Here is a 25919-nt window from a genome sequence, read left to right as displayed (position 1 = left end):
ACCGTTGTTAGGAGGCGAGGCCCCCTCAGCCCGGCATGCCTGGCACTTAGGGCGATCACCACATTCTTCTGTTTCCACAGCTGTCTCCCCCGCAGCTACAAGCCTTTCTAGCAACATCATCACAGGGGAATGAGAAGCCAAAATAAGCCCAGTGTTAGAACCCCCACCTGAGCCCAGGAAGCAGCAATGGGGCCTCCCAGACCCTGCACCCGGGCACACCTGGCCCGTGTGTGGCAAGGGGCTTCCAAAACCGAACTAAACCCAGGCACTTTGGAGAAAGTGCTCAGCTTAGGAAGGGCATGAGCCTCCAGGAGGATTTTCAAGAAAAGCCAGAGAGAGCTGGGGTCCTGCAGGCACTCAAGGCAGCCTGAGGGGTGGGGGGAGGCGGCTGGGAGGTGGCAGCGAGTGCTGGGGCAGGAATCCCAGGGTCCCAGCCCAGGCCCGAGTGCCAGGCGCTGGTCTGTGAGAGGCCAGCAGGGACCGGAGGGTGTGGCGGTTAAGAGCGTGGGCTTTGGGCCCCACGGCCGAGCTCACTCAGTTCCTTGCACTGCCACTAAGTCACTGTGTGACAGCAGGCCGCTGCTAACTCCCCTGTGCCTTGCTTTCCTCGTTGGGAGAGGAGGACGAAGTGACCCTGAGCCCAAGGCACTAAGAACGGTGCCCACACACAGCAAGTGTTCAGTGTATCACAGCTCTTCTGTCAGCTCAGGTGGCGTGTTACTGAGGGTGTGGGGAAAGCAGGGATCGCAGGAAGACGAGGCCTAAACTCCCTTTGGGCTTTGAAGTTGGCCACCTCTTGCAGGTTAAGAGTCCTCATGGGGCACCTAAGTGAGCAAAAAGTCCTTGGCATCACTTGTGCCAGGCCCGGCTCTGTCCGGTCCCGGCACAATGATGAGAGAGATATGAACAAGGGTCCGGGCTTCCATGCATGTCTCAGCCTTTCTCTCCCCCCTCCCCCACCTCTCCTTCTCACCCCTACACCCCGCCAGGTGTCCACGCAGGTACTCGCTAAGGGGAGGAAGAGGCAGGTGTGTGAGGAGTATGGGGGGGACCCCCCAGCCCGGGGAAGAGGCCACTCAGGTGTGTGAGCCGGCAGGGGGCGTGGGACGTCAAGGGCTGGGAAAGTCACAGTGCCATCCTGGGCTCCCAGCCAACCCGCCTGGCCACCCCAGCAGCCATCACCGGCGCGGTGAGGCCTCCCCTGCCCTCCCAGACCCTGTCGCTCCGGAAGAGCCTCTCGGGGCTCCCCTGGAGGCAGACTAGCCCTGTGAGGTGTCCCATGCCCCTGACCATGGTCCCACTTTCTCTGAAACCACAGCCAGACGTCTTCACGGGTGCAGGACCACCCAGAGCAGCTGGGGGACGTGGCTTAGCCTCCCCAGCATAGAGGCAGAGCCCGCTCTTCCTAAAATAGTAACTACTATATATTTCAGAAGCCATAAGAATGTTCTGAGCCTCTGACCCATTAATGGCTCTCCTGGGAATTCTTCCAACGGAAATAATCCAAGAAAAGTAAAAAGATGTGTGTGCAAGAATTCCATTGCACCCTCACTTACACTCATGGAAAAGACTAAGTGGCCCAAATGCTCAGCCAGAGGCTCATTTAACTGGGACGCATCCTTCAGATGGAAGATTACGGAACTTCAGAAGTGATCATACGAGAAGAAAATGGCAATAGAAAAAGACACACAGACCCACGTGTGCACAGACCTGCCCCGAGTCAAGGTGGCAGAGTCTGCATGATATGGAGAAGGGTAATTTGATCCAGTGCACGGAATTCAGAGAAAACTCGAAATGTTTTTCAAAACTGCTATATGGTTTTACTGCTGCTGCTGCTTTTTCAAAATACTTTTTAAACCGGGAATAAACACAAAACTTCCTGTTGCCACCAGCTGTGACCCTGACCCCAGCTTGTCTGTAATGACCAGATTTCTTAGACAGGGAAGGTTCCTGCAAGTCCAGGGGGCAGGTTCCAGACCCCCCATGTCTGCTTAGATGTGAGCTGAAGGAGGAGACTGATGGCCAGGGATGGCCCCCTTCCCCACAGCACAACGGGGAGGAGGCAGAGGCCCTCTCAGGGAGCCCAGTGACGGACCAATCACCCTGGGCTGGTTTCTTTCTGTAGTTCTCAAATACCACAACTCACCGGGCAAATGGACACTACCGACCCCTGTCAAAATTGTCCCTCTTTCTGCTAAGACTTTCTCATCTGCCCTGGATTTTTACACGTGTGTAACACTGCCTCCCTTTTGCAGGGGACCCAACCATGGCATGGAGGGGCTGAGTGGCTTATCCCAGGTTCCTCAGACTTAGTGACAGACCCAGAACTGAACCCAAGGCTCTCTGACAAAAGAACGGGTGGTATTTTCTTCTACACCAAGGGATGTGCTTTTCACACACCAATTCTCCCACCCACACCGGACGCTGTTTTGCTACAAATGTGGAGGAACAAGAGGTGCCCAAATCTTCCCCAGCGAGGACCTGACAACGCTGCTCTAGAAACCCAGGGGTGAGCTTGCTGGAACGTTCTGTGGGGCCTGGTGCTTGTGGAGCTGTGTTAGGATACGTGGCTACTCCTTGCAGAAGGGGACCGAGCTGAGACGTCCATGGGTGCCTCCGCATGGGGCTGGCAGCACCCCAGACCACCTGTGGGGCTCAGGGAGTGCAGGTGGGCTAGTGGTGGCTGCTGGAATTCCTTCCAATGGGTCAACAGGGGAGAGGAGGTGGGTGCTGCTGAGGTGGACTCCGGGTTTCCATGACGGACCCTGGGCAGGCCTCAGTGATCTCCCTCAGCCTCAGAGTGTCCCCCCCCCGCCCCCCACTGGCTGAGGGCACGAGACAGGGGCCAGTGCTGTGAGGCCGTCTCAGTGACGGGCAGTGGACCCTGAGCATACCAACAAGGCCAAATGTGAGGGCCCAGAGACGCTGAGCCACCCCAAATCTGTGACAGAGGCCAGCTATGTCAGCTCCAGAAGGCCTCTGCTATGCACAGTGTGATGCCACCCAACTGCAAAGGGCCCAAGAACACGTGGTTAATGTGGGAAACGGCGTTGGGCACTGCTGCCCAGAGGAGAAATCTATGGTGGGTCCCTGGTCAGCAGAGCCACCCCTCAGGACTTTAGGACCCACAGCCCAGTCTGGGCTTCGGAGCGGCAGCCTCAGCATCACCTGAGGCCCAGCTACCCTCAGGCAACTCATGACCACATTAAAGTCTGGAAGGGCCACTGGAGCACCCGGGGAGGAGGTGTCCCCAAGGGAACCGTTTGCCCAGGCCCTCACTGAGGAGGGACCGCAGGGTGCAGTGGCCTAAGGCCAGGCATCAAAGGTGAGCTGAGGGGCTGGGAACTGGCCAGAGAAGAGAGGGCTCTGCAGTGACACAGAGCGACCTTCACATCCGAGGACAGCAGCTGTGTGGGAAAGGGAGGACGCTTGCTCTGGAGGCCCCGCCGGAGGAAGCCAGTGATGGAAAGCTGGGGTGAACAGACCATTGCTTCCACAACAGAAAGAATGTTCTAAGAGTCCAAGCAGCTCGATCAAAGAATGCACCACCCTGAGAGCTAGTGAGCTCCTGCCCCAGACACTGGGTGAGAAGGGAGTCAGCCACAGGATGGAAGACGGGCCCCGGGGACAGGGATCCACCGGACTCTCCAAGTCCAGGCCAGTGGCCCTGTGACACGGCTCTGCTTGGAGAGATGGAGAAGGCGGTAAGCCGCCTCACATGGCCTCTCTCCAGTCCTGCAGTGCTTTGATGCTGATCCTAAAAATACACACAAAGTCAAGGCCTTGACCCTCTCTGGGAAAAGAACCAAATGATGCAAAAGAAAGAACAAGCCTGGAAAGTCTCTAGTGGGCGCTCTGAGTAGAGCAAAAATAGTACCCAGATCCTGGGGAGAAGCACCCGAGGCCACCCTGGGTGGCGTGCAGCCTGGGGGCTGGGGGGGCTGGCCGGGGCGCAGCAGGTATCCTGGGCCTGGGCCGAGGGTCTGTAAACAGGTATTTGCTGCGCTGCTCAGGTGAGCCGTGAGCCCCTGACCAGGGCTGTCAGCGTGGCCTCCACCAGCCTCTGAGAAGGAACCAATCGAGCCGCCTCCTCCCCCTCGAGGTGACTCACGCCAGGCCGCGCCTTTGTGCTGGCTCCGGACTGAGACAGAGGCAGGAGGCCTGAGCCACTCCCAGGGGCCCTGATAGGCATTCAGGAGTTCATTACAGCAAGGCGGCCAGCAGGGATTTGGACACGCGAGCCTGGCTGATGAGAAGCTAGGTTTCTGCAACATCCTTGTAAAGGGGCAGCGGGAGGGAGAGAGACTTCAGTGGAGAGAGAACTCAGCAGCGCCCAGGCGGCCGGATGGGTGTGTGTGGGGTCCGCATGAAGCAAGCGTGTGAAGTCTGCATGGTGTGTCCTTGCGTATGCCCACACGTGTCCTACACATGTGCTGTGTGTACACACACATGTCACTACAACCCATCACAGGCTATGAGCAGATGTACAGCTGTCCGCAAACACATCTGTTCTCGGCCTGATTTCTCCAGATTCTTGGAGCTTCCAGACCACTTGAAAGCCAAAACAGGCCCATGGGCTCCAACAGTGCCCACCCAGGCCGGCTAGCCCTGGGACATCAGAGCCCAAACAGCTCACATCTCCCTAATGCAAGGGCAAAGGACCACAACACGTAAATTCTGGAAAACTCCAGAGCTGTGCCTGGGGCAGGCAGCCACCATCTAGACTAGGGACCCACACACGCTGCTCCATCCAATAGACATGGTCACAACCTCACTCACTCAAAGAACAGTAACTGGTCATCTCTGCAAGTCCCACAGCTAAATGCTGGCCAGTTCAAAGGTGAACAGTATTCCCAAGAGCTTGGGTGGTGAGGGCAGTCAGATGACCTGGGAGTGACTGGTCTCAGGAGGTGGGAGTGCCATGCTGTCTTCTGCCAAGGGCATGGGAATTCACAGGGAAGCATGGCCTGTGGCACTCAAAGTCCGGCATCTCTTTCAATAAGACCCTCCAATGTGAAAGCAGGCTCTGAGCCGGCATCCCTAGGGCCTCTCAAGATGTTGCTCCAAGCAGGAAGCAGGGCCATACTTAATCCCGGCACTGTGGGAGCCAGACTAATGCGTCACCACCAGGGCGTGTCATCTGGAACAGTACAGAAACTGCACAGAGCCAGGGGCAGCCCAGAACTCCTACCCTGCTAGTGGGGACCGAACCATGGGACTTTGGCCACTTGCCTGGAGTCCTGCCTCCTCTCAAGAGATGGGGGCCATGGTGCAGGCCAAGGTGACTGCAGTGTCAGGAGAGAGCTCTTTAGGTGCAAAGACAGCTGTGTGTGTGGAATCCGCAGCCCTCGCCTAGCCCTCGGCTGTACAGGGCAGGTGCTCCTCGGAGATTTGTTGAGATGCTGAGCTGTCAACGAGGAGATGTGGCCCAAGGGGCGAGCCATCACCCTCTAGCACAGCACTGTCAGAACTTTCTGCCAAGAAATGCTTTGTGACCTGTATGGGAGCCACTAGTCACTTGTAGCTGTGGAGCACATGGAAAGTGGCCAGTCCAACCTTTTTAATTTTAAATTTTAATTAACTTAAATAACCACATGTGCCTAGTGGCTACCACATCAGACAGCGCAGCTCTAGAACACTGTAGCAAGTAAGTACAGCTTCCGTGCCAACCCTGGGGGACAGAGAGTTGCTGCCTACAGTGCCATGTTGATGTACGACCACATCTGTGATCCATGGTTAAGAGCTCAGTATCCGCTTCCATCCTTGACCCGGAAGCAACAGCTCAACCAACCCTGGGCATGAAGGTTCCAAACCCACTCCTCACCTGTGAGGGTTGCTGGTGGTTTGGCTTCACACCCTCTGCCTCCTCCCAGGGGCGCAATAAATCTTGTTGGTGCTTTTCCCAAACACAGAGCCCACCTTCCTCTTCCCTTTGGACCTCCCCTCTGGCCCCAGTGCTGGCCAGGGTCCTGACTCCCCCCACCCCGGTGCTGGCCAGGGTCCTGACTCCTCCCACCCCAGGGCTGTTGACTCTGGTCTCTCCCATACAAGGGATGAGCCACTGCAGTCCAGGGAGGACTCCCTCTGGCTCCCTGCTCAGCCTTCACTAATCCACCTCTGCCCTAATGCACGCATCAGGACTCCATTCTCCCCACCGCATACTGGCCAGCACCCACCCCGCTTCCCGAAAAGCCATCCATCTTATTAAATCCAACTCTGAACACACTTCTCTGAGCCTCCGAGGGCAGGTGCTGACCACCCGCCCCCTTCCCCACCCCACACCTTCCCCAGGCCCTGACGCAGGCTCTGCACCATGCACTTTGCGCTGGTTCACAGCTGCTCTCCCGCTGCATATTTAGGGAACTGCAGGACTGCAGACTCCCCGCTGTGCCCGAGCCAGATCTTCTGGGTCACACCATCCCATGTTGCTTCTGCAATCTGGGCACGTGGCATCACGTTCCCATCGGCGCACGCCAGGACACAGAGGGGCTGGCTGGCACGCTGCAGCTGTCACTACAGAAGCTGACATTCCTACTGGGTGCTTCTCTCCTTGTGCCCCTTCCGACTGGCTTCTGGAAGGCCCTGAGAGCCTCTGGGGCAGAGGAGAGGGTGGGCAGGTCTGGGACTCATGTATGGCACCGGACAGCAGGATCACCTCCTATTGTCTTTGAGGAGACATGATAAAAGAGTTCCCCAGGTGCTGCTTGGTTGCCAGCTTTCACTGAGCTCCCCGGCATGAGGCGCCGTCCTACAGGGCCCACCACCCTGGCCCCTGGAGGGCCCAGCAGGAGCCAGCAAACGCAGGCACAGCCCTTCCAGCCCGCCAGGCACGTGTTTAGCGCACAGGACGACGATCTTCCTGGATGCCTGGGAGATATCTCTAACTCAGCTGACTCCCCACCGCCCACCGAACCCACTCCTCTCACCATCCTCCCATCTCTGTAAAGAGCCACACTGCCCTTCCAATGCCTCCCGGCTAAATCCTGACAGCCATCATGGACGCCCACTCTCCCATCTCCCGTGCCACTCAGCAGTGAAGTCTGTTGGCTCTGCCTTCAAAAAACACCCAGAATTTTTTTCCTGATCACTTCCATCCTGGTCTGAGCCACTATCCTCTCTCCCTAAATTACTACATAGCTTCTAACTGGTCTCCACTGCTGTCTCTTCTCCACCAGCAGCCAGACTGATCCATTTAAAACCTACAACCTTCCGATGTCTCCCATGTCCTTCGGGGTTTTCCTACAGGACCTGGCTCCCATCACCTCCCTGCCTTACCTCCTACCTCTCTTCCCCTTACTTCAAATCCACCTTCACCTGCTGCCATGATGTCCTGTGAACGCACCTCAGGGCCTATGCACTTACTGCTCCCTCTCTGTGGAACACGGCATGGCTCATGCCCTGACTTCAGGTCTCTGCTCAAATCTCACTTTATCATAAAGGATTCTCTGGCCACATGATATCAAATAGCAACCTTCCTTCGCCCAAGCAAATCCTATGTTCCTTCTCCAGCTTTGCCTGCCACTGTCCTACCTTATAATAGCATATGCTTATTTAATATCTCTCTCTCCCACTGGAATCTGTTCTGCTTACAGTTGCATCCCTAGTGCCTAGAAGAATGCCCCAAATATCTGTGGAATGCTCTCCCTTAGATCTTTTAACAATCTTATTCCAATCCCCTTTCACAAAGAAATGGGGTCAGAGGGCATGGGTGATTGGCTCAAGGAAACCTGGCAAGTAAGTGGCCTGGCGAGGACTTGAATGCAAGTCTTACTCCTGAGCCCTGTGTTGTCAGCGCTTTAATCTTTCCAAGATGGTCAGAAATGCAAGTGTTTATACAGAATGTCCAAATCTTTAAGTATTAGAAATTTTTAAAACTCTGGGCAGGTCAAACAAAGCCAATGCCCACAAACCAGATGTCCAGAGATTATACAACTGAACGCCTAGTAAACAGAACCGAACAGAAGCCCTGGCCAGGAGGAAATGTGGGCCAACTCTTCTCTGGGTTTGTTGTGATGATTAAATTAGATAATCCAGTAAAAACACAGCCCCAGGGCTTGACACAAGGTAACTATGCCATTACTAAACAAGACATCGGTCCCATAGCCAGAGAATGGCGGGGACGCTCAGTAGCCCCAGCCACACTGGTCGTGGACAGTAGACACTAAAACTGGGGATAAAAGTGCCGGGGAAGGGGTGCCTGGGTGGATCAGTCGGTTAAGCGTCCGACTTCGGTTCAGGTCATGATCTCACGGTTCGTGGTTTCAAGTCCCGTGTCGGGCTCTGTGCTGACAGCTCAGATTCTGTGTCTCCCTCTCTCTGCCCCTCCCCCATTCGTGCTCTGCCTCTGTCTCAAAAATTAAAAAAAAAAAAAAAAAGTGCCAGGGCAGGATGTGGCTAGGGCTACAACCCTCCAGGGCCCAGCAGGACCCCAGCTCAGAAGCCACGCCGCCCACACACAGTGCCGTCTGCAATGCTGTCGTTGCCACCAGGGACCGGGGTCTACCTGACACAGATGTCCTCCCACGGCCAGGAACCCTCCATGGCTTTAGAACAGCCTGTCCTCCATGAGCTCGTCTCCTGCAGTATCTAAAATGTGGATTTGTTCTGCTAAGTTCTGAAATGCTAGAATGAGGAACATTCTGTGAAATCCAAGAAGTGGGGGGTCAGAACCAACAGAAGCACGGATGCCTACCTCACGCCACAGGAAATTCGCCTTCTGGCTTTTCTCAAGCCAAGATACGTTCAAGGCTAAAAAAATAAACCTTAAAAATATCAGCTATATTCAGAGCGGGTGTGTGAGGAAATGCAGACAGCAAGTGTATCTCTTGGCTGATGTCGGGTGGAAGGGGTCCTCTGTGGCTGTCTAGTGGATGATGGGCCTGCCCCCACCCCCCGCCCTGCCCATCAGGTGCCAGGAGCATGAGAGCCTGGCTTTGGGCTACCACGCAGCACGCGGCAGAGCTGCTATGGCGGTGGGACCACGTTCCTCCCGCTCCATGCCAGCCTCCTCTCCTCTAGCGGCTCCCTAGGAGACGGGTCCCCACCCCAATCTCACTGTTGCCAGGACAACAGTCAGGACGGACAACAGAAGCCCAACCCCAGTGCGAGAGGCGGCTGATCTCTCTGCTCTTCCCACTCAGTCTCTGTGTGTCTGTCTCTCTCCTGCCCTGACCTCCCTCTTCCCCACCAGCCTCTTATGAGAGCAGGGCTCAGGGGCGAGGTCATTCTATGCCTTACTCTCACAGCGAAAGGCCTTGAAGGGAACAGGGAAGCCGGCATGGGCAGAGGTCAGCGAGGAGGGACATCAAGAAGACAAGAAACGGCTGAGTTTACGAAATGGCAGCGCGCCAGAACCCCAAGCTCGGGAGCTCCCAGGAGAGAAGTCTGTGACTCTCATGGTAAAGGGTGGGTCTTCCCTCCAAGACATGCTCATGCTCACGCACCTAGGGAAAGACGCCAGCAGGAAGAAGGCACGCCTTCCCTTGGTCACGGTGACTCTGGGCATTGGGTTTACGTAAAAGGAAAGGCAGAGTGAAGGGACGGTCCTGTCCTGTGTATCCCCCCAGGAGCCAAGCAGAAGACCCCCCCACCCCAGTGGCAGCCTGAGCCACACTCCCTCGGGCGCCTGGGATAAAGACGGCCTGGCTCGTTGGGCCTCACTGGGGCCGGGGGCTGGTTTTCTGACCTAAACTCAACCCTGCACAGTCAGCCCTGCACTCTCCCTCTTCACTTCTGAAGGGTGGGGACACAAGGCAGCCCTCTCTTGCCTGACCAGGACAGGCGGACCCCACCTAACGGAATGTGGTCTAAAGGAAGGGCGGCCTCTGTGCCCTCCTGTCCTTCCTCCTTCCGTCAACCGTGTTCCGCTCCCTGGGAAGCTAACTCTGAGCGTGAGATCCAGAAAAGCTCATGATTCTGTAGTTTGTGCCCGGCACTAGGTATGTGCTGGTGGATGTCCCATATGCCTGACGTTGCCAGGTGGCAGTCAGGGTGCTTAGCAACCTGCAAGGTCCCCAACTAAACTCTGGTGTATGGCCACATGGGGATAAAGGTAAGCAACTCCCGTTCCGCAGTCCCCTGGGCCTTCTGCTCTACCCTAACGGCCCATGGAGCGGAGGCCTCAAGTCCACCTTGACGGCCCCGTGTCCTATGGAAGGGCCACGGACTGCCTACCAAGTGAGATATGTGCACGCCAGGGCCACCCTCCCAGACCTCAGCTCCGCAAGGACCTCAGGGCTGTCCGGCCCCACACCTCCCTGCAGAAAGGAGACTGGAGCCAGGGAGGCGAAGCAGGCGAGCGCTGGAATCGGAGACCCCCAACTCCACATCTTTTCACAGGACACACCCACCTGAGTGGCAAAGCAGAAGGGGAAGCCTGGCCACCAAGGCCCAGGGCTGCTTTGCACCTGCCAGGGGATGATGGCAGGCAGCCCACCTGTTGGGAGTTGCCAGCTATTAGCAGGACGCTGGACACCCTCACATGAGAGCACAACCTCCCAGGTGCCAGCAGTAAAGAAAACGGAATCAGAGGCTGTGGGCCGGGATGCCCTCGGCCTCACTGAGGAGGAGGGGGACGAGGCCCAGAGAGGACCTGCCCGCTGGAGGCCACACGGCCACCAGGGCAGGCCTTCCCCTCAGCACACGGCGCTTCCTCCCAAGGCACTTTAGAGGATGAGATAAATCCACGCCAACCAAATACAAATCGGGATGCAGACTGTGACGGCTAAATTCTGCAAGGGGGCCCCTGCAAGGAGGTGCTGAGAATTTGTTTAATCGGGCATTTTTTTTACAAAGGCATTTAAACACCGTGAGTGGCCACTGTGGCCTCAAACAGCTCCTCAAACAGGAGCCACGTCCACACCAGCTTCTGTTTCATCTCCTTCCAGGACATCGTGCAGCCCTTTCCAGCATGTTCGCCCTGTGATCTCATTCTTACGCTCACCGGCTGCCCTCACGGGAGGACAGTGAGATGGGACCACTGGCCCCTCTCCCGGGCTGCACTCGGCCAACCTTCCCGGGAAGTCAGTCAGCCCCGTGGCGCAGGGGGGTGGCAGCCCGGGTCTCGTCCCACCTCTACATCCCTGGGGCAGGAGCCGGCATGAGCGCAGCTTGTAGCACCAAAGGGCTTCACTGTGTGTGGACTCATCTTCATGTCCTGACTTCAAGTGATCCCCAAACAACCCCATGAATGGCATGATCTTTAATCTCCCTCTTGCAGAAAACTGCGGATGGCACACCGGGAGAAGGTGGGGAAGCCAGGTCTCGCTGTCGCCCAGAAAATGCTGGAGGAAGCATCGGAGGCAAACCCCAGGTCCAAACTCACCAGCGGGATTGGCCTCTGGTGCAAGCTTCAGACTCTCACGGAGAAGAGCGCCCAGGATGGCGGGGGTGCGTGTGTGAGTGTAAGTGCCCAGGACAGTGGGTGTGTGCGTGTGCAAGCAGGAGTGCCCAGGAAAGTGTGTGTGTGTGCATGTGCGTGCACGCGTGCACGAGCATGAGCGCCCAGGACAGTGGGGGGGAGGTGTGCGAGCATGAGCACCAGGACAGTGTGTGTGTGTGTGTGTGTATTTATGCGCATGCATGCACGAGCATGAGCACCCAGGATAGTGGAGAGGTGTGTGTGTGAGCATGAATGCCAGGACAGTGCGTGTGTGTGTGCGCACGTGCGTGTGCGAGCAGGAGTGCCCAGGACACTGTGTGTGTGTGTGTGTGTTTGCGCACATGCACGCATGAGCATGAGTGCCCAGGACAGTGGGGAGGCGTGTGTGTGAGCGTGAGCACCAGGAGTGTGTGTGTGTGTGTGCATGTGCATGCGCACAAGCAGGAGCACCCAGGACTCTGTGTGTGTGTGTGTGTGAGTGCGCGCGCGCGCGAGCATGAACGCCCAGGACAGTGGTGTGTGCAAGGATGCTGGGCTTCTGTCCTTCCAGGCAAGGAAAGGAACCTGCTCTCCGGGGCTGTCCCGACGCTCACCAGGTGCCCTTCTGTGCGGCTTTAAGAATCAGGCTTGGGTATGGGGTTTGCTTTTGAAGTGGTGAACAGGTTTTGGAACTGGACAAGGTGGTGCCTGCACAACACAGGGAAGGTACTCGACTGCACACTTTCACATGGTTAACTCTGTACGAATGTCACCTCCACGAAAAGGAAAAAGAAAGAAAAGCACACCCACAAAGTTCTAAAACCTTTTCTAGCTGAGCACACAATTGATCACATTTGTATTTTTAAAAATTATTTTTATAAGACACACCCAAACGATATAAGTTTGGGGGTCTTTTCCACACTCTGTATCTGCATGCTTTTATCCACCACCAGCAGCAGGACGTAGACCGTGCAAGTGGCTGCTAGGGCCGGGCACCGCGCTGAACACACTCTTTACACTGCACGTCCCTGGCAGCCACAGGACACAGGCTTAAAGGCTCCAATATCCAGTCCTTGGCTGCTATTCTTACAGCTTTCTATGAGAATGATCTACGAGAATGAGGCAGTACTTTCTATATTCAGGATGACATGGTTTTAGGACACTCAAAACACAGAAGAATAAGACCTGAAGGAATAATCCTCTATCAACGGGGTTTTTTCCTTTATACTTGCCTTTAATGAGTATTGCACAATATATGTTAAAAAATACAAACAAAGAAACCTCTCCCAAACCCCAGTCTACTTGGCGGTGACCTGAACCAAATAAGTTAACAGCAGGAAAGGGCTCACAGGACGCCGCGGCCGTGGGGCCCCTTCCAGGCCACTGGGGTTTGCCGACAGGCATTTCGAGAGGAGCTGCGGGAGTTTCACGTCAAAGAAGCATTTTCTCGATAAACAAGGAAAATTTAACCACCTAAGCACGCTCTCAATCACTGCCGGGAGGAGCGCAAATTGTTCGAACCTCTATATGAAACAATTTGGTAATATTTCTGAGCACTGAAAACATGCATGGGCACCGCTTGGGGTGGCTCAGTCAGTTAAGTATCTAACTCTTGATTTCGGCAGACAAAGCAGAGAGGGGCACAGAGGATCTGAAGCAGGCTCTGCACTGACAGCAGCGAGCCCAATGTGGGGCTCAAATTCATGAATCACAGGATCATGACCTGAGCCGAAGTCGGATGCTCAACCATCTGAGTCCCCCCACCCCCATCCAAGGTGCCCCTGCTTCTTGCTATTGTAGAGGAGCTTACATCAGACCAACACTTAAGCCAAGAACAGCTATAGAAGCTGGATAAGAGAGCTGTCTTCAGGGAGGCGGCTAGGACGCCGCAGGGAGAGCAGAGCGCAGGGAAACACACTTGAGTGAGCCCGACACACTCTGCCACTTTTGCCCTTGAGGCTAGGCTTCAGAGGATGGGGGGAGAGCAATGGCTTGAGTTTCCAAGGGGGTGGAGAAACAAGGACTGGTGAGCAAGGATTCCAAGGCAGAGCAGAGGGGTGAGGTCCTGGAGAGAAGAGAGCCTCTCTCTACACAAATTCCCAAAGGCGTCTGCCGACCCCCAAGCGACACGGCGTGAGAGACCAAGAACTCAAGCGGAAAGTGACAGCTGAGAGGCTAACACTGAAGGGTAGTTTGGCTGTCTTCTCGTGCCGGGGAGTCCAGGGTCCCTCGAGGGGAGGACCAGCCTTTGAGTTAAGATTCCTGAAGGACTATTTCCTAAGAGCAGGCACAACAGAAACCAGCTCTCAGACTGAAACCCAGCCCTATATCTTCTAGACCTCACACTGGATCAAGGCGAGTCCTCTCTGGAGAGACATCCTTCAGAGTTGCCACTATTTTCCACACACGATATTCAGCATTTAATTTACCCAGCTTGTTTTTAAAAAGGCCAAGATGTGGGACACCTGGGTGGCTCAGTCAGTTAAGCATCCAGCTCTTGGTTTCGGCTCAGGTCGTGATCTCACAGTTTCATGAGTTCGAGCCCCACATTGGGCTCCACACTGACTGTGCAAAGCCTGCTTGGGATTCTCTCTCTCTCCCTCTCTCTTCCTTCCCCTCCCCGACCCGTGCTTTCTCTGTCTCTCTCAAACTTAGAAAAAATTTTTAAGTAAATTTTTAGTTAAAAAAAATTTTAAGGCCAGGATGCCATGCGATGGGAGCAAAAGTCAACAAGGAAAAGCAGACCCATTGGTACTTCAGATATGGCCATTGTCAGAGACTTTAAAATGTTTACTATGTTCCAAAGAATAGATGACAAAATGGAGAACTTAACTGGAGAAGTGGAATGTGTTCTTTTTTTAAGTATTATTTTTATAAATGTTTATTCATTTTCGAGAGAGAGAGACAGAGTGCAAGCAGGGCAGGAACAGAGAGAAAGAGACACACAGAATCTGAAGCAGGCTCCGGTCTCTGAGCTGTCAGCACAGAGCCTGACATGGGACTCGAACTCACAAGCCATGAGATCATGACCTGAGCTAAAGTTGAATGCTAACCTACTGAGCCACCTAGATGCCCCTGGAATGTGTTTTTTATTTAAATCAAATGGAAATTCTAGAAATGAAGAAAATACAATACTACAATGAAGGATTCAACAGAGGAGCTGAAGCACTGAGAAGACAAAGGATTAGTAACTGGGAAGTTAGGTCAATAAAAATACTCAGTCTGAAGCAATGAAAAACAAAAGGAAGGTTCAGAAAAAAACTGATTTATGGAACACGGTAAAAATGTCCGATAAAGGACATCTAGAGTGCTGGAAGGAAAGGAAAAAGAATGGGGCAAAAAGATACCGGCTGAAAATCTTGAAACTGATGAAAGACATCAGACCAACAATTCAAGCAGCTCCTCAAATACCCCGCGTAACTGCGAAGAAACCTGCAGGCGCATCATTGTGAAACTGCTGGACACCAGTGACAAAGTACAAAAGCAACCGGAGGGCAAAAATACAGAAAAGTACGTCTTACTTTAAAAGGAGCAACAGTGTGTCAGAACAGCTGGTGTTTCAACAAAAATAGTAGAAGCCACAGGGTAACATAATGACGCCTTCCAAGGACCCAGAGCACAGAGCGGTCAGCCTAGATCTCTACCTTGGACAAGTGACTTCCAAAACTGAAAGCAAAATAAACATATTTCCAGGCAATTAGAAATGCAGACACTTAACCAACAGACCTTCGTGAAAAGTAACGCTAAGGGGAATTCTTCAAGAAGATGAAAGCTCTGGGCTGACAGCGCAGAGCCTGCTTGGGATTCTCTCTCTCTCTCTCTCTCTCTCTCTCTCTCTCTCGGCTGACAGTGCAGAGCCTGCCTGGGATTCTCTCTCTCTCTCTCTCTCTCTCTCTCTCTCTTTCTCTCATTCTCTCAAAAATAAACAAACATCAAATAAATAAATAAATAAGTTTTAACTGAATAAATAAAATACTTGCAATAGCCAGAAAGTCTGGGGGAAGGCGAATTAAATGCTGTGAGGCCCTTGCACTGTGCCCAGATAGGTAAAAGTACTAATTTACCTTAGATGCAAATGCACCATGGGGTGCATGGGGTAGATGCAAATGCATCATGACGGACACATATCGGCATTATTTCATTGTTGAAAGATATTTTGATGCATTTTTGTAAAATCCATGTTGTCTTTAAGTACAGCAAGATCAATCAAAAGTGAGAGGTCAAAAATCAAGTTCTGATGGATTTCAAAGGGCTAAAATTACACAGAATATGTTCTTTGACAGCAGCAAAGTAAACTAAAATCAATAATGAAAAGAAGACTTTAAAAATTCCCTGGGGGTGCCTGGGTGGCTTAGTGGGTTGAGCGTCCAACTTTGACTCAGGTCATGGTCTCAGGGTTCATGGGTTCAAGCCCCACATTGAGCTCTGTGCTGACAGCTCAGAGCCTGGAGCCTACTTCGGATTCTGTGTCTCCCTCTCTCTCTGCTCTTCCCTCACTCATGCTCTGTGTGTCTGTCTGTCTGTCTCTCTCTCTCTCAAAAATAAACAAACATTAAAAAAAATTTTTTTAATTCCCTATATGCTTGCAAATTAATTGATGTACCCTCAAATAGCCTGGAGGATCAAAGATATCTCAGTGGAAATTAGAAAGTATTCTGAACTAAATGACAACAGAAATAGAAAAATGCTAAAATCAGTTAAATTCCATCTCGAGAAGGTAAAAAAGAACATGATATATCAATATCAAAGAAAGGAGAAGAGAACCAAAGTTAAAAACACAATGCGTTACGGAAGCACACAAAGGAACGTGTCTTCCTGAAAAGGTTCAAACATTAATAAACCTCAGTAAGACGGATTAAGTTCAAACAAACATACAAAAAAATTTGAAGGCCCAAACTACCAATATCAGTAATGAAAAGGGAATATCACTACAAATCCCACAGAAAGATAAAGAGAGTAAACATGTCAAAAATGTGACATTTATATAAAGTTAGTAAGTTTCTGAAAAAACAAAAATGTTTTATAACTTATACAAAAAACCAAAAGCCTTGTACCTATGAGGGGAACTGAATCTCATAAAGAAAACCCCTGAGCCACAGGGCTTCACTAGTTAGCCTTTTTTTTTTTTTTTTTTTTAATTTTAGAGAGCGAGCGAGCGAGCGAGCAAGAGGGTGTACACATGAGCCAGGGAGGGGGCAGAGAGGGAGAGACAGAGAGAGAATCCCAAGCAGGCTCCTCACTGTCAGCATGGAGCCCAATGTAGGGCTTGATGTGGGGCTCAACCCCACGACCCTGGGATCATGACCTGAGCAGAAATCAAGAGCTGGATGCTCAACCGAGCCACCCTGGCAACCTGAGAGTCCTACTCCCGCCAAGAAGAACCCGTATCTTCTTCAAGCTCCCCCAGGTTAGAAAGAGGAAACACTTCTCAAGTTATTCCTAAGCCCAGCACAGCCATGATGTCCAGGGACGTGGAAAGAAGTAAGACTGCAAGCAGATCTCAAGCACACGGTCACGAGAACTAAGGAAAACACGGGCAAACTTTGACGCACGGTGGGGGAGGGGGAGGGTGCAGAACTCAGCCCCTCCTGACGGGAACAGAGCTTTCCTCATTCCTGAAGGGATTCATGCGATTATCCCATTTTCACCAAAGGTTTTATTCTCACGTACACTTTCCACATAGGGAAACTGAGGCCCAAAGAGGTGAAGGAGCTGGCCCAAGGTCACACTCGGGCTACTCTGGTCGAGATAGATTCACTGCACTTGATACTTACGGGCACCTGCTGCTTCCCAGCTAGGCCTGGGGGTGTACATTTGTGTCCCTGAACACCTCCCTTCTGCCTCCCTGGACCCTCTCTCCTGGAGCCACCGTCTGCTTTGCCGCTGCTCACGACACAGCAACACAGTGGACCGAGGCGACACCCCCTGGCCACCACGCAGCGTTCGGGAGGCCGGAAGCTCATAGGAGCGGCCCTCCCTGCCAGGCCCCAGGCTCCGGGCGAGGACCCTGCCCCGCGGGGACATCGCAAACTGCCCGTGCGCTGTGCGGCCTGCGCGCTGCAGCCTGACCGCCACCGTTTCCGAGCTCTACATGTTATGAAGCACTTCGGTGTTTCTGCCTTCGGGAAACCTACAGGACAAGGAGCAATACCCCTGCTCTGGAAAATCAAGACCCCCCCGCTTTGCAGATTAGGAAAGCAAGGCTGTAAGAGGTGGATAACCTGTCCACATTATCTACGCAGAGAATATCGGGTCCGGGTGAGACACGGGATCTTCCTCTGCCACACCAGGACGCCCCCCTCCAAGCACCGTTTGATGTGACAGATGTTCTGGATTATACCAACTACACATCGTGAGGCAGATAAGACTGACAGGTGTGCTGAAGGCTGCACAAATACTCTAGAAAAAAAGAACTCCTGACCTAGATAAGTGATGACACAAGCTTTTTTCTTTTTTTTTTTTTAACGTAGAGAATCCAGAGAGATGCCTCCACGGTATGAGAGAGAAGACGCAGAGAGAAACAAGCCAGTATGTAAAACAGAAACTGAAGAACGCCTTTCAAGGGGCTCTAAAGCCAGTCAAAGACTGGGGCTCCTTACATACATTCAAGCAGAAGCAGCTCATAGGTAACCACAGGCTACAGGGATGGGGACAAGGAGGCAAATTCAAAGAGCTGCTAAGCGTGGCCCCTTGTGGCACCGGAAGCTGGGGAGATTCCCCTTCTAAAATCTCCCTTCAGAAGGAGTGGAGTCTGAGGCCCAGCTCAGAAGCTTCTAGATCTTCTTGGTAAACAGAGAAAACACATCCCAGGACAGGGCAAGTGAGGACTCACCAGCAAATGACTCAGTGTGTGCCTTCGAAGAGCACCATCTAGAGAAGGGGAGGCCCACCACTGGGGGGCCCCCAGGCAAGGCTCCAGAGAGGCCCCCAGAACTCTGGCCCGGCACACCTGGGTGGCAGGCTCTATGCAAACAGCAGTTGCTGTGAATCCAGAGCCAAGAGCACCGCCTGAACACAAAATGACATGCTTCCCAGAGCAGGGAATCCTCTACTTTCAACTTACTGAGCTTGCTTGTCAACAGGACATAAACCTATGGGTAACAGGAAGTTGGTGGATGTAATTTCTGCAGACCTTCAAAAAGCATTGGAGATGAATCCAGGCCAGAAACTATTTAAAAGACTGAATCACACGAGAACGGGGTGGTTCCATGGTGGATCATGCTGGAGTAAAGCCAGTAAACAAAGAGCGGGGACAGAAGGCACTTCTCTCGATGGAAAAATGTAAACAGTGGGGTCCCCAGGGTTTGGGCTGGTTTTACTTCTTCATCTAGGACTTAGGAGGAGAAGGAAGTAGGAGACACACAGAGCGTGAAGGAAACTTAGCGCCCTGGGTGGAGGGGAGCGGGTTGATGGGCCTCACCCAGAAGGCCGCCCGCAGGATGGCCTGGGCCCACCACCCTGCAGAGACCACGGCTTGGGTGCACGGTAGGTGCACACGGCGAATCTGCCACAGAACGGGGAAGGGTGGCAGAGGAGGACGCACCTGAAGTGATGCCATGGGAGAAAAGCGCTCAGAATAAACAGAGCTCTTTTTCACCTGAGGGAGGAACACGGGGAGTTGGTGACTGCTTGGGCCAATGTGGTTCTTTAAAAACTTTTAAATTATGGAGGAAAAAACAGGAGGAGGGAAGGTTTAGGTCAAGTACAGAGGAGGGGAGAGGGCAGGTGTCCAGCATGACAAGCTCCCCGAAGTCAGGAGGAGCCGTGTGACGGCCATCGGCCCAGGAGGCAGCCAGCACCTGCCCTGGCAGGTGATAGCCAAGCCCCCAGGGAGCCCAGGGGGCTACTGCACTGTCCCGGGCCCACCCCCTCCCAACCAGCCCCTCTCTGAACCCGGTCGCTGGCCCTGGGCTCCAGGCCTACACAGCTGCATGGCCACCCAGAAAGGGCCTCACCTGCTGCTGGCTCTGCTCCTCCAAGTTCATCTTCACCTCCAGCGACTGGCGGGCCTCCAGGAAGGCCTTGCGGTGCTTGCGGTCCGCCATGTAGTAGGACATGACGCCCACCATGATGGCGCAGAGGTAGAGGAAGACGTTGGCCAGGATCTGTGCCCCAAGGAGAGAAAAGGACAATGGTGAAGGCACATGGTCAGGAGAGAGGATGGAGAAGGAAGGGGGTGGATGGTAACGAAAATCACACCCCAGGGAGGGCCCTGGCGAGCCTCTGACCTCGATAGGATGTTTAGGGCCCTGCCCTGCTTACCTTGGGCGGGTGAGGCCAAGGCCTGGAAGGATGGTTATGGGGCTGTTCGCCCCTCCTGCCTCACAGCGCAGCGAAACTGGCCAATCCCATGGGCCTGTGTGCCTCACAGTCCCTCTGCTACCCAATTCATCCATTCTCTCATTTGTTCAACCACCGCTTAGTGAGGACTTACTTATTAGGTGACCTTAGGTGCTATGTTGATTAGCTGGAAGGAGAGTGTAGAAAATCGTGCTCTACTAGCCAGGGGTGTATAATCCTAAAAGCTGCAGGTTGTACTGAATGTCACAGACGTGAAGTAGTGCTGGGCCAACTCCCAGTCACCATGCTACCTTCCACGTGATGCTGCAGGTATACAGGTGTCTGGGACTCACGCGCATCTTCCCAGCCAACCCCACCTGCCAGGTGGCCAGTCTCAGTACCGAGATCCCATGAGGAAGCTACGGGAAGGGGACAGGGCAGCTGTGGGAACGGATATCTGTCCTGCAAGCTCAGTATTTTGGTATAAAGGCCTTCTTGCACAATGAGAGTCTGTTCCTCCATCCTTGGCCCCCTCCAGGCTCCCCTAGGTGTCTGTGGTCCCCAGCCCATTCCCAGAAGCTGCTGGGATTGCAGACTCGACCTCCTGCTGCAGGTAACCTTGGATATGGACCTGAATATTCAAACCACATCTCATTCCTGGTGCTTGCTACTAATGGCCACAGTCTTTGACCCTGGCTGGGCCCCATTTGGGGCTGGGCCAGGTTCTAGCCCCTCCTGCTTCTCCAAAGCCACCGCCAAGAGCCATCTCCAACAAGGTCTGGCCCCTCCCACTTCCCTGAGGCTGGCTCATACCCTCCCCACCTTGGTTCCCTGAGGTCCCGCCAGAGGAAGGCAGACCCCTCCTCTGAAGGGTGTGGTTTCTCAGGCAGAAGTCTAGCTGAGATGTGGGTTGAGAGGCAAAAGTTCTTTATTTCTGGCCCAGGGGAAGAAAGTGTTCTCTTAAGTGAAGTATAAGGGATTCTGGAGAGGTGAAAAATGCAGGGAAGTCAATTTTTAAACAAGATGGCTTTACAGAAAACAGGAAGGTAATCCTGACATTAGTTTTCTGGATACTCTTGGTTATGCCTTATTCCCCTGTTTTTGTGTTTTATCAGGGCTGATCAGTATTAAACCTGAGGACCCATCACCCCCAGGAGAAAGCTCCTGAGGGCTTGGGCACTCAACGCTGGCTCACTGATTAATGAGTTTGTTAGTAGGTGAGGTGGGTCTTGATACTGGTCATCGAGTCACCAGATGCAGACCTCACAATCTCTTTAAATTGCTGGACCCAGCAACTAACCAACTCATTGTGTTGGGTCCGGGCAGCCCCGATCACTATACCATTCATGGGGCAAGTGTGTGATTTCGAAAATCCTATGGGACATCTCTTGAACTTCTGCTTGGACATGATTGGCCATTCCCACCTGAGCAGTCAGTATCAATACAGCCTCAGGCCACCTGTTAAATACCTGATAATCCAAAGAGCTGCCAACTTACATTAAGTGAGTCAAAGCAAATCACATAGATCCCGCTGGGTCTCAAAGCCAGTCCGGCCTGAGGTCCTAGAACCTCAGACAGCCTAGAGATTACCTTCCTTTGGGGGCTGTATAGCCTTAGGATCTGCCCAGCCCCAAGTTCATGGCACAGGAGGCTTAGTCAACAAGGTCAGGCTGTACCTCATGCATCTCACTGAGCAGGAGCACTTTGCCAAAACCAACACAGGATCCAGATACAGCAGAGTCACCAGGACCAAGGGTCTGGGTCCTAGAGGTCAACGGGGTAGCTGCACAAGAAGAAGCCACAAGCCTGGGCCCCATACCTACTGGTATCAACAACCCTGACCTATCTCTGGCCCTGGCCACCACCTGGGCTGTCACACTCAGCCATGGACAGAGCTCCACGCCCAGGAGTCTACTGCCCCCCAACAGGCCCTGCCTGTCCACCTCACAGGGTGGGTAGAGCCAACTAGGCCCTGTGTCATGAATTACCATTGTCATTACCCATCAGGGCTCCCCCTCTAAGAAAACCACCTACTCTGTAGAAAAAGGACAATTATAACAGGAAACCTTCAGACCAACTCCTACCAGAGATTATTACCCAAACAGTGTATCAGGGCCGCCTGGGTGGCTCAGTCAGTTAGGCGTCGGACTCTTGATTTCGGCTCAGGTCACAATCTCTCAGTTCTGCATTTGAGCCCTGCATCAGACTCCTAGCTGACAGTGTAGAGCCTGCTTGGGCTTTTATCTCTCTAACCCTCCCCTGCTCCTGCTTGCGTGCTCTCTCTCTCTCAAAATAAATAAACATAAAAAGAAAAGGGTATAACAGGATTCAGGTTTGGTTCACCCTAGAAACCATCTATACGGGGCAGCACTCCCTCCGGCGAACTGTGCCTATTTTAAAATAAGCCCCACATTTGCCTTCCACTTGCAGGTGCAGAAAACAAACAGGAGGAGCCAGACCGCTGCCTTGCTGCTCGCTAGATGGGCAACCTGCTAGGTCAGGAAACTTCCGGAGCCCCCACTTCACCATCTATGAGCTGAGGGACGGGCTGACTCATCCTGAAAGTCCCTGCGGTCCCGACCCTGGCTGGCCCTCATCAGACCTCACTTCTGAGGGCAGAGGTGGGGCCTGGAGATGACCTGCTGGGAAAGGCTGGAGGGAAGGCAAGGCAGGTCGGTTCCTAGGGCGGCCAGGGGGTCCCCTGAGTACCCCGAGTCACAGAGGCCGCTGCCCGCCCCTTCTCGACCTGTACTCTCAGCTCACCTGTGCGGGGATGTGGAGGCAAATGGCCATGTTTGGGCTACACGCTGGAGAGTCATGTGGGCCCCACAGGTCCCTCCCTGGCCAGGGAATTCCCTCCCCACATCCCAGTGAGCTTACTCCTTCCTAGAGATTTCTCCCAGGAGCCCCGGGCTGTGGGTTTCTCAGAGCTCCCCCAATTCCCTAAACTTCCGTCAACTAACAGGTCCTCGGGTTGCTGTTGCTCCGTTCCACCCCAATCGCTCTCTTCCACGCAGCCATAGCCACAAGGCTCGGAAGGAGCTCACCAGTCCCCCAAGGCCAGGCAGTAAGTGGCCGGAAGCTGAGCCAGAGCCCCACAGGTGTCTCTCAGCCTCCAAATCCAGGGCACAAATCAGGTAAGGTGAGGCTGCCACCTGGAGGAGACCCCCAGCCAGGAAGCGGGGGGGTGGGGGTCAGCTCTAGGGGAAGGTTGGGGAGTGAGGCGCTGCTGCTCTGCCCACATGCAACCTCTCAGCATGCAACACGCAGGAGCACAGTCACCTGGGTCAAGGTCTCCCAGCTGGCTCCTCCCCAGGGGTGCTCTGGGGATGGGCGGGGGTGGGCAGCAGTCTGCAAACACTCTCGGAGGACCCCGATGTGTGGCCGGGTCCAGGAGCCCCCTTTCCCGGCCTCAGTTTCTTTGCCTGGGACATCACCTCACATCACATTAGGTCCTGGACATGGGGACACACTTTATCTGCCTCATCTTGGTTAATCTACTCAAGGCCAGGCCCTGTCGTTCCAATTTTACAGGAGAAGGAGCCGATGTGGAGCAAGGACTCAGAACCAGAGGACAGCTCTGCTCCACACCCTGCTGCACGATGCAGAACCCCAGCCTGCAATACTCCCTGTAACCCGACGGTTTTATTTAGTTTTTGTTTATTTTCATTATTTTTTTAATGTTTATTTTTGAGAGAGAGACAGAGCTCAAGCAAGGGAGGGGCAGAGAGAGGGAGACGCAGAATCCAAAGAAGCTCCAGACTCCAAACTGTCAGCACAGAGCCCAACACGGGGCTCAAACTCACAAACCTCGAGATCTGACCTGAGCCGAAGTCAGCAGCTTAAGTGACGGAGCCACCCAGGCGCCCCAGTATTGGACATTTTTAAAACTATAAAACACTGCCACCAAGATACCAGCCCTAAAGCACTCTCGTGGGGGCTGGTCACATCTCTGATCCAGAAGAAAGGGGCACATCTAAGGGTGTGCATGGCCTGCATACACAACAGTGGGTGTGACCTCAAAGCTCTCACTATTCAGACATTTCCCGCTTCATGTTTATAAGTATAAACATGTGTCATTCAGCAGAACCGAAGTGCTCTTCAAAGTCTATTTGAGAAAAGGGGTTTCTCTCCCTCCCCAGGGAGCCCAGCACAGTGCTGGCACTGAGGAGCTCACTGTGACGCCGTCCCTGCCCCTGGGGTCACCGCTGGCAGGAGAACACCCAGCTCAGGGGGGACGTGATGGCGTAAGCAGGGAGGCTGTCATTCCTCTAAAATATATTGACTAGTACAGCTTCTCACTATAGGTCAGAACTGTAGACCCAGGAAAACGTAGGCCACAGGGAAAACTTGAGAGTCTGAAACGTGTCTCTCGCGTGACTGGGACAAACGGGCTCCTCCAAACTCAGCCTTGAGCTCCGGTGCCGTACAGTCTCTGGAACTCCCACCCCCGGGGAAGCGGGGAAGGTCTTCCTTTCAGAACTCTTCTCCACCCGAGGTAATGCAACCACGTCACACCTCGCCCCTCGCCCCTACCCCTTCGGCCTCTGGTCAGCACATGAGCAGGCCAGAAGCCATCACAAACCTGACCCCTCAGCCTCATGGTCTCCCTGGGACCCAGCCCTCTAACAACCCATCTGCCGCACCCCAGCCCTCTCCCACCCCACCCCACCCCAGCCTAAGAACAGAGGAATGAGGCTCGGAGGACTGTATAGGCCGGGACAGTAGTGGGGACAGGCCCGGAAACATCCAGAAGGTGAGGCTGAGAGCACAAAGGTGCAGACAGAGGTCGGGTGGGTGGGGACCACATCCGATCAGGGAGGTATCACACGGCTTCAGGAAGATATGGGCTCTACAGAGATGGGATCCTGGGAACAAAGGGAACCTTGGATACCACACTCTGCGACCAGGCACGGCAGGAAGGCTTCTACCGTCACCAGTAACGACTGCCTGAGGGAGCTCCGGCAGCTGGGTGTGCAGACAGGACAGCTGACCTGTGACAGACAGGGAGTAGGTTCTCCGCTCAGGCAGTCCTGAAAGCCAAGCAGGAGCCCTGATGCAGCCCCCTGGCTCCTCGGTGTGGTCCCAGCGGGGGTGGGGGCAGCGGCATCACCGTGCACTTGTTACACAGGACTCAACACACCATGTTTCCTTCTTGGGGGGACTCTCCCGCACGACCAGCCTGCGAAGTTCTGCTCTGGGGCACCATCGAGGTCACCTCTCCCTACTCCAGTGAACCCCTTTCCCCAGTGAACCAGATTGGGCAGCAGTCTCATCGCAGAAGAACTGTTTTTTTTTTTTTTTAAACACAAGATTTTTAAAGTAATGAGAATGAATGAATCTCCCAAGCGGGTAAACATTCAGACTACAGCTTCATCTGACCCACGATGGGGTTTGTAATACCCCAGCTCAGAAACACGGCCGTGAGAAAATTCCTTTACAAAATCCTTCCTCTTGGAATGTGATGAATCACAAGATCCTGCACATTTCTACCAGTCCACAGGGACACAGGGCCGCTCCAAGCAGAGCTTTACAAGAGAACTCATCCCCTTGGAGGCGGGCTGGTGCCTCAACTGCCTAGGCTGACCCCTCCCCATGGGTTCATTGCAGCCTAGAGATTCCAGAACACCCCAGAACTGGGGAGGAGAAACCCAGGGAGAGAGAAAGCTGCTCTGGGGAGTCAACCTCCATGTGAGCTGCCCTTGGAGACCCCACGATGCTCTGCTGTCAGGGGAAGACCACCCTGGAGCTTCTGTTCATTAAAACTAACTTAGATGTTCTAGGGGAAAAAAATCTCCACGGAGCCGTAGGGCAAGAGGATTCTCTGCAGGCAGCCAGCCTCCCCAGCCCAAGGAAGCCAGGCCAGAGCCTGGGGTGGCCGCCACTCAGTGCCCATGGGCCCCCCACTCTGGAGCCATGCTCCCTGTAGACTTCAGGTGACCTTCCTCCTCAGTCAGGTCCCTGATGAAAGGTCCCCTCCTCACAATAGGCCTGCCCTGACCACCCACCCCCCACTCTCTATATTTTCCTGTTTAAGACCCTGCAGAGAAGTATCTGCACTTTGCATTCTCTGATCCTTTTCCTATTTGCCCGTTTAGTCTGTTTACTTCACAAAAAAGCAAGCTCCAAATGGCCAGGGTTTGGTTTTCTTTCTCTGCTGATTCCCCAGCACCCGGACTGGGTCTGGCACATGGGAAGCCACCAGTGCTGACTGGATGAACGAGTGGCAGAAAGAGGTGGGGCTGTGCAGTCACGCAGACCTCACATACCACCTGCAGGC

At 53.8% G+C, this 25919-nt stretch overlaps 1 protein-coding gene across 1 annotated transcript in view; it reads right to left on the bottom strand.

Moving 5' to 3' along the window:
* ADCY3 (adenylate cyclase 3) overlaps positions 1–25919 on the bottom strand; it is a 90887-nt gene that overhangs the window by 23684 nt on the left and 41284 nt on the right. Inside the window, 1 exon segment of the mRNA XM_039238292.1 lies at positions 19315–19464. Coding sequence (XP_039094223.1) covers positions 19315–19464 — 150 coding nt within the window.

The sequence above is a fragment of the Hyaena hyaena genome, unplaced genomic scaffold (assembly GCF_003009895.1).
Source record: "Hyaena hyaena isolate Hyena2069 unplaced genomic scaffold, ASM300989v1 scaffold_138, whole genome shotgun sequence".
Classification (NCBI taxonomy): Eukaryota; Metazoa; Chordata; class Mammalia; order Carnivora; family Hyaenidae; genus Hyaena; species Hyaena hyaena.
The sequence above is the reverse complement of the archived record's forward strand: the minus strand, read 5'-3'. Positions and strand labels throughout refer to the sequence as shown.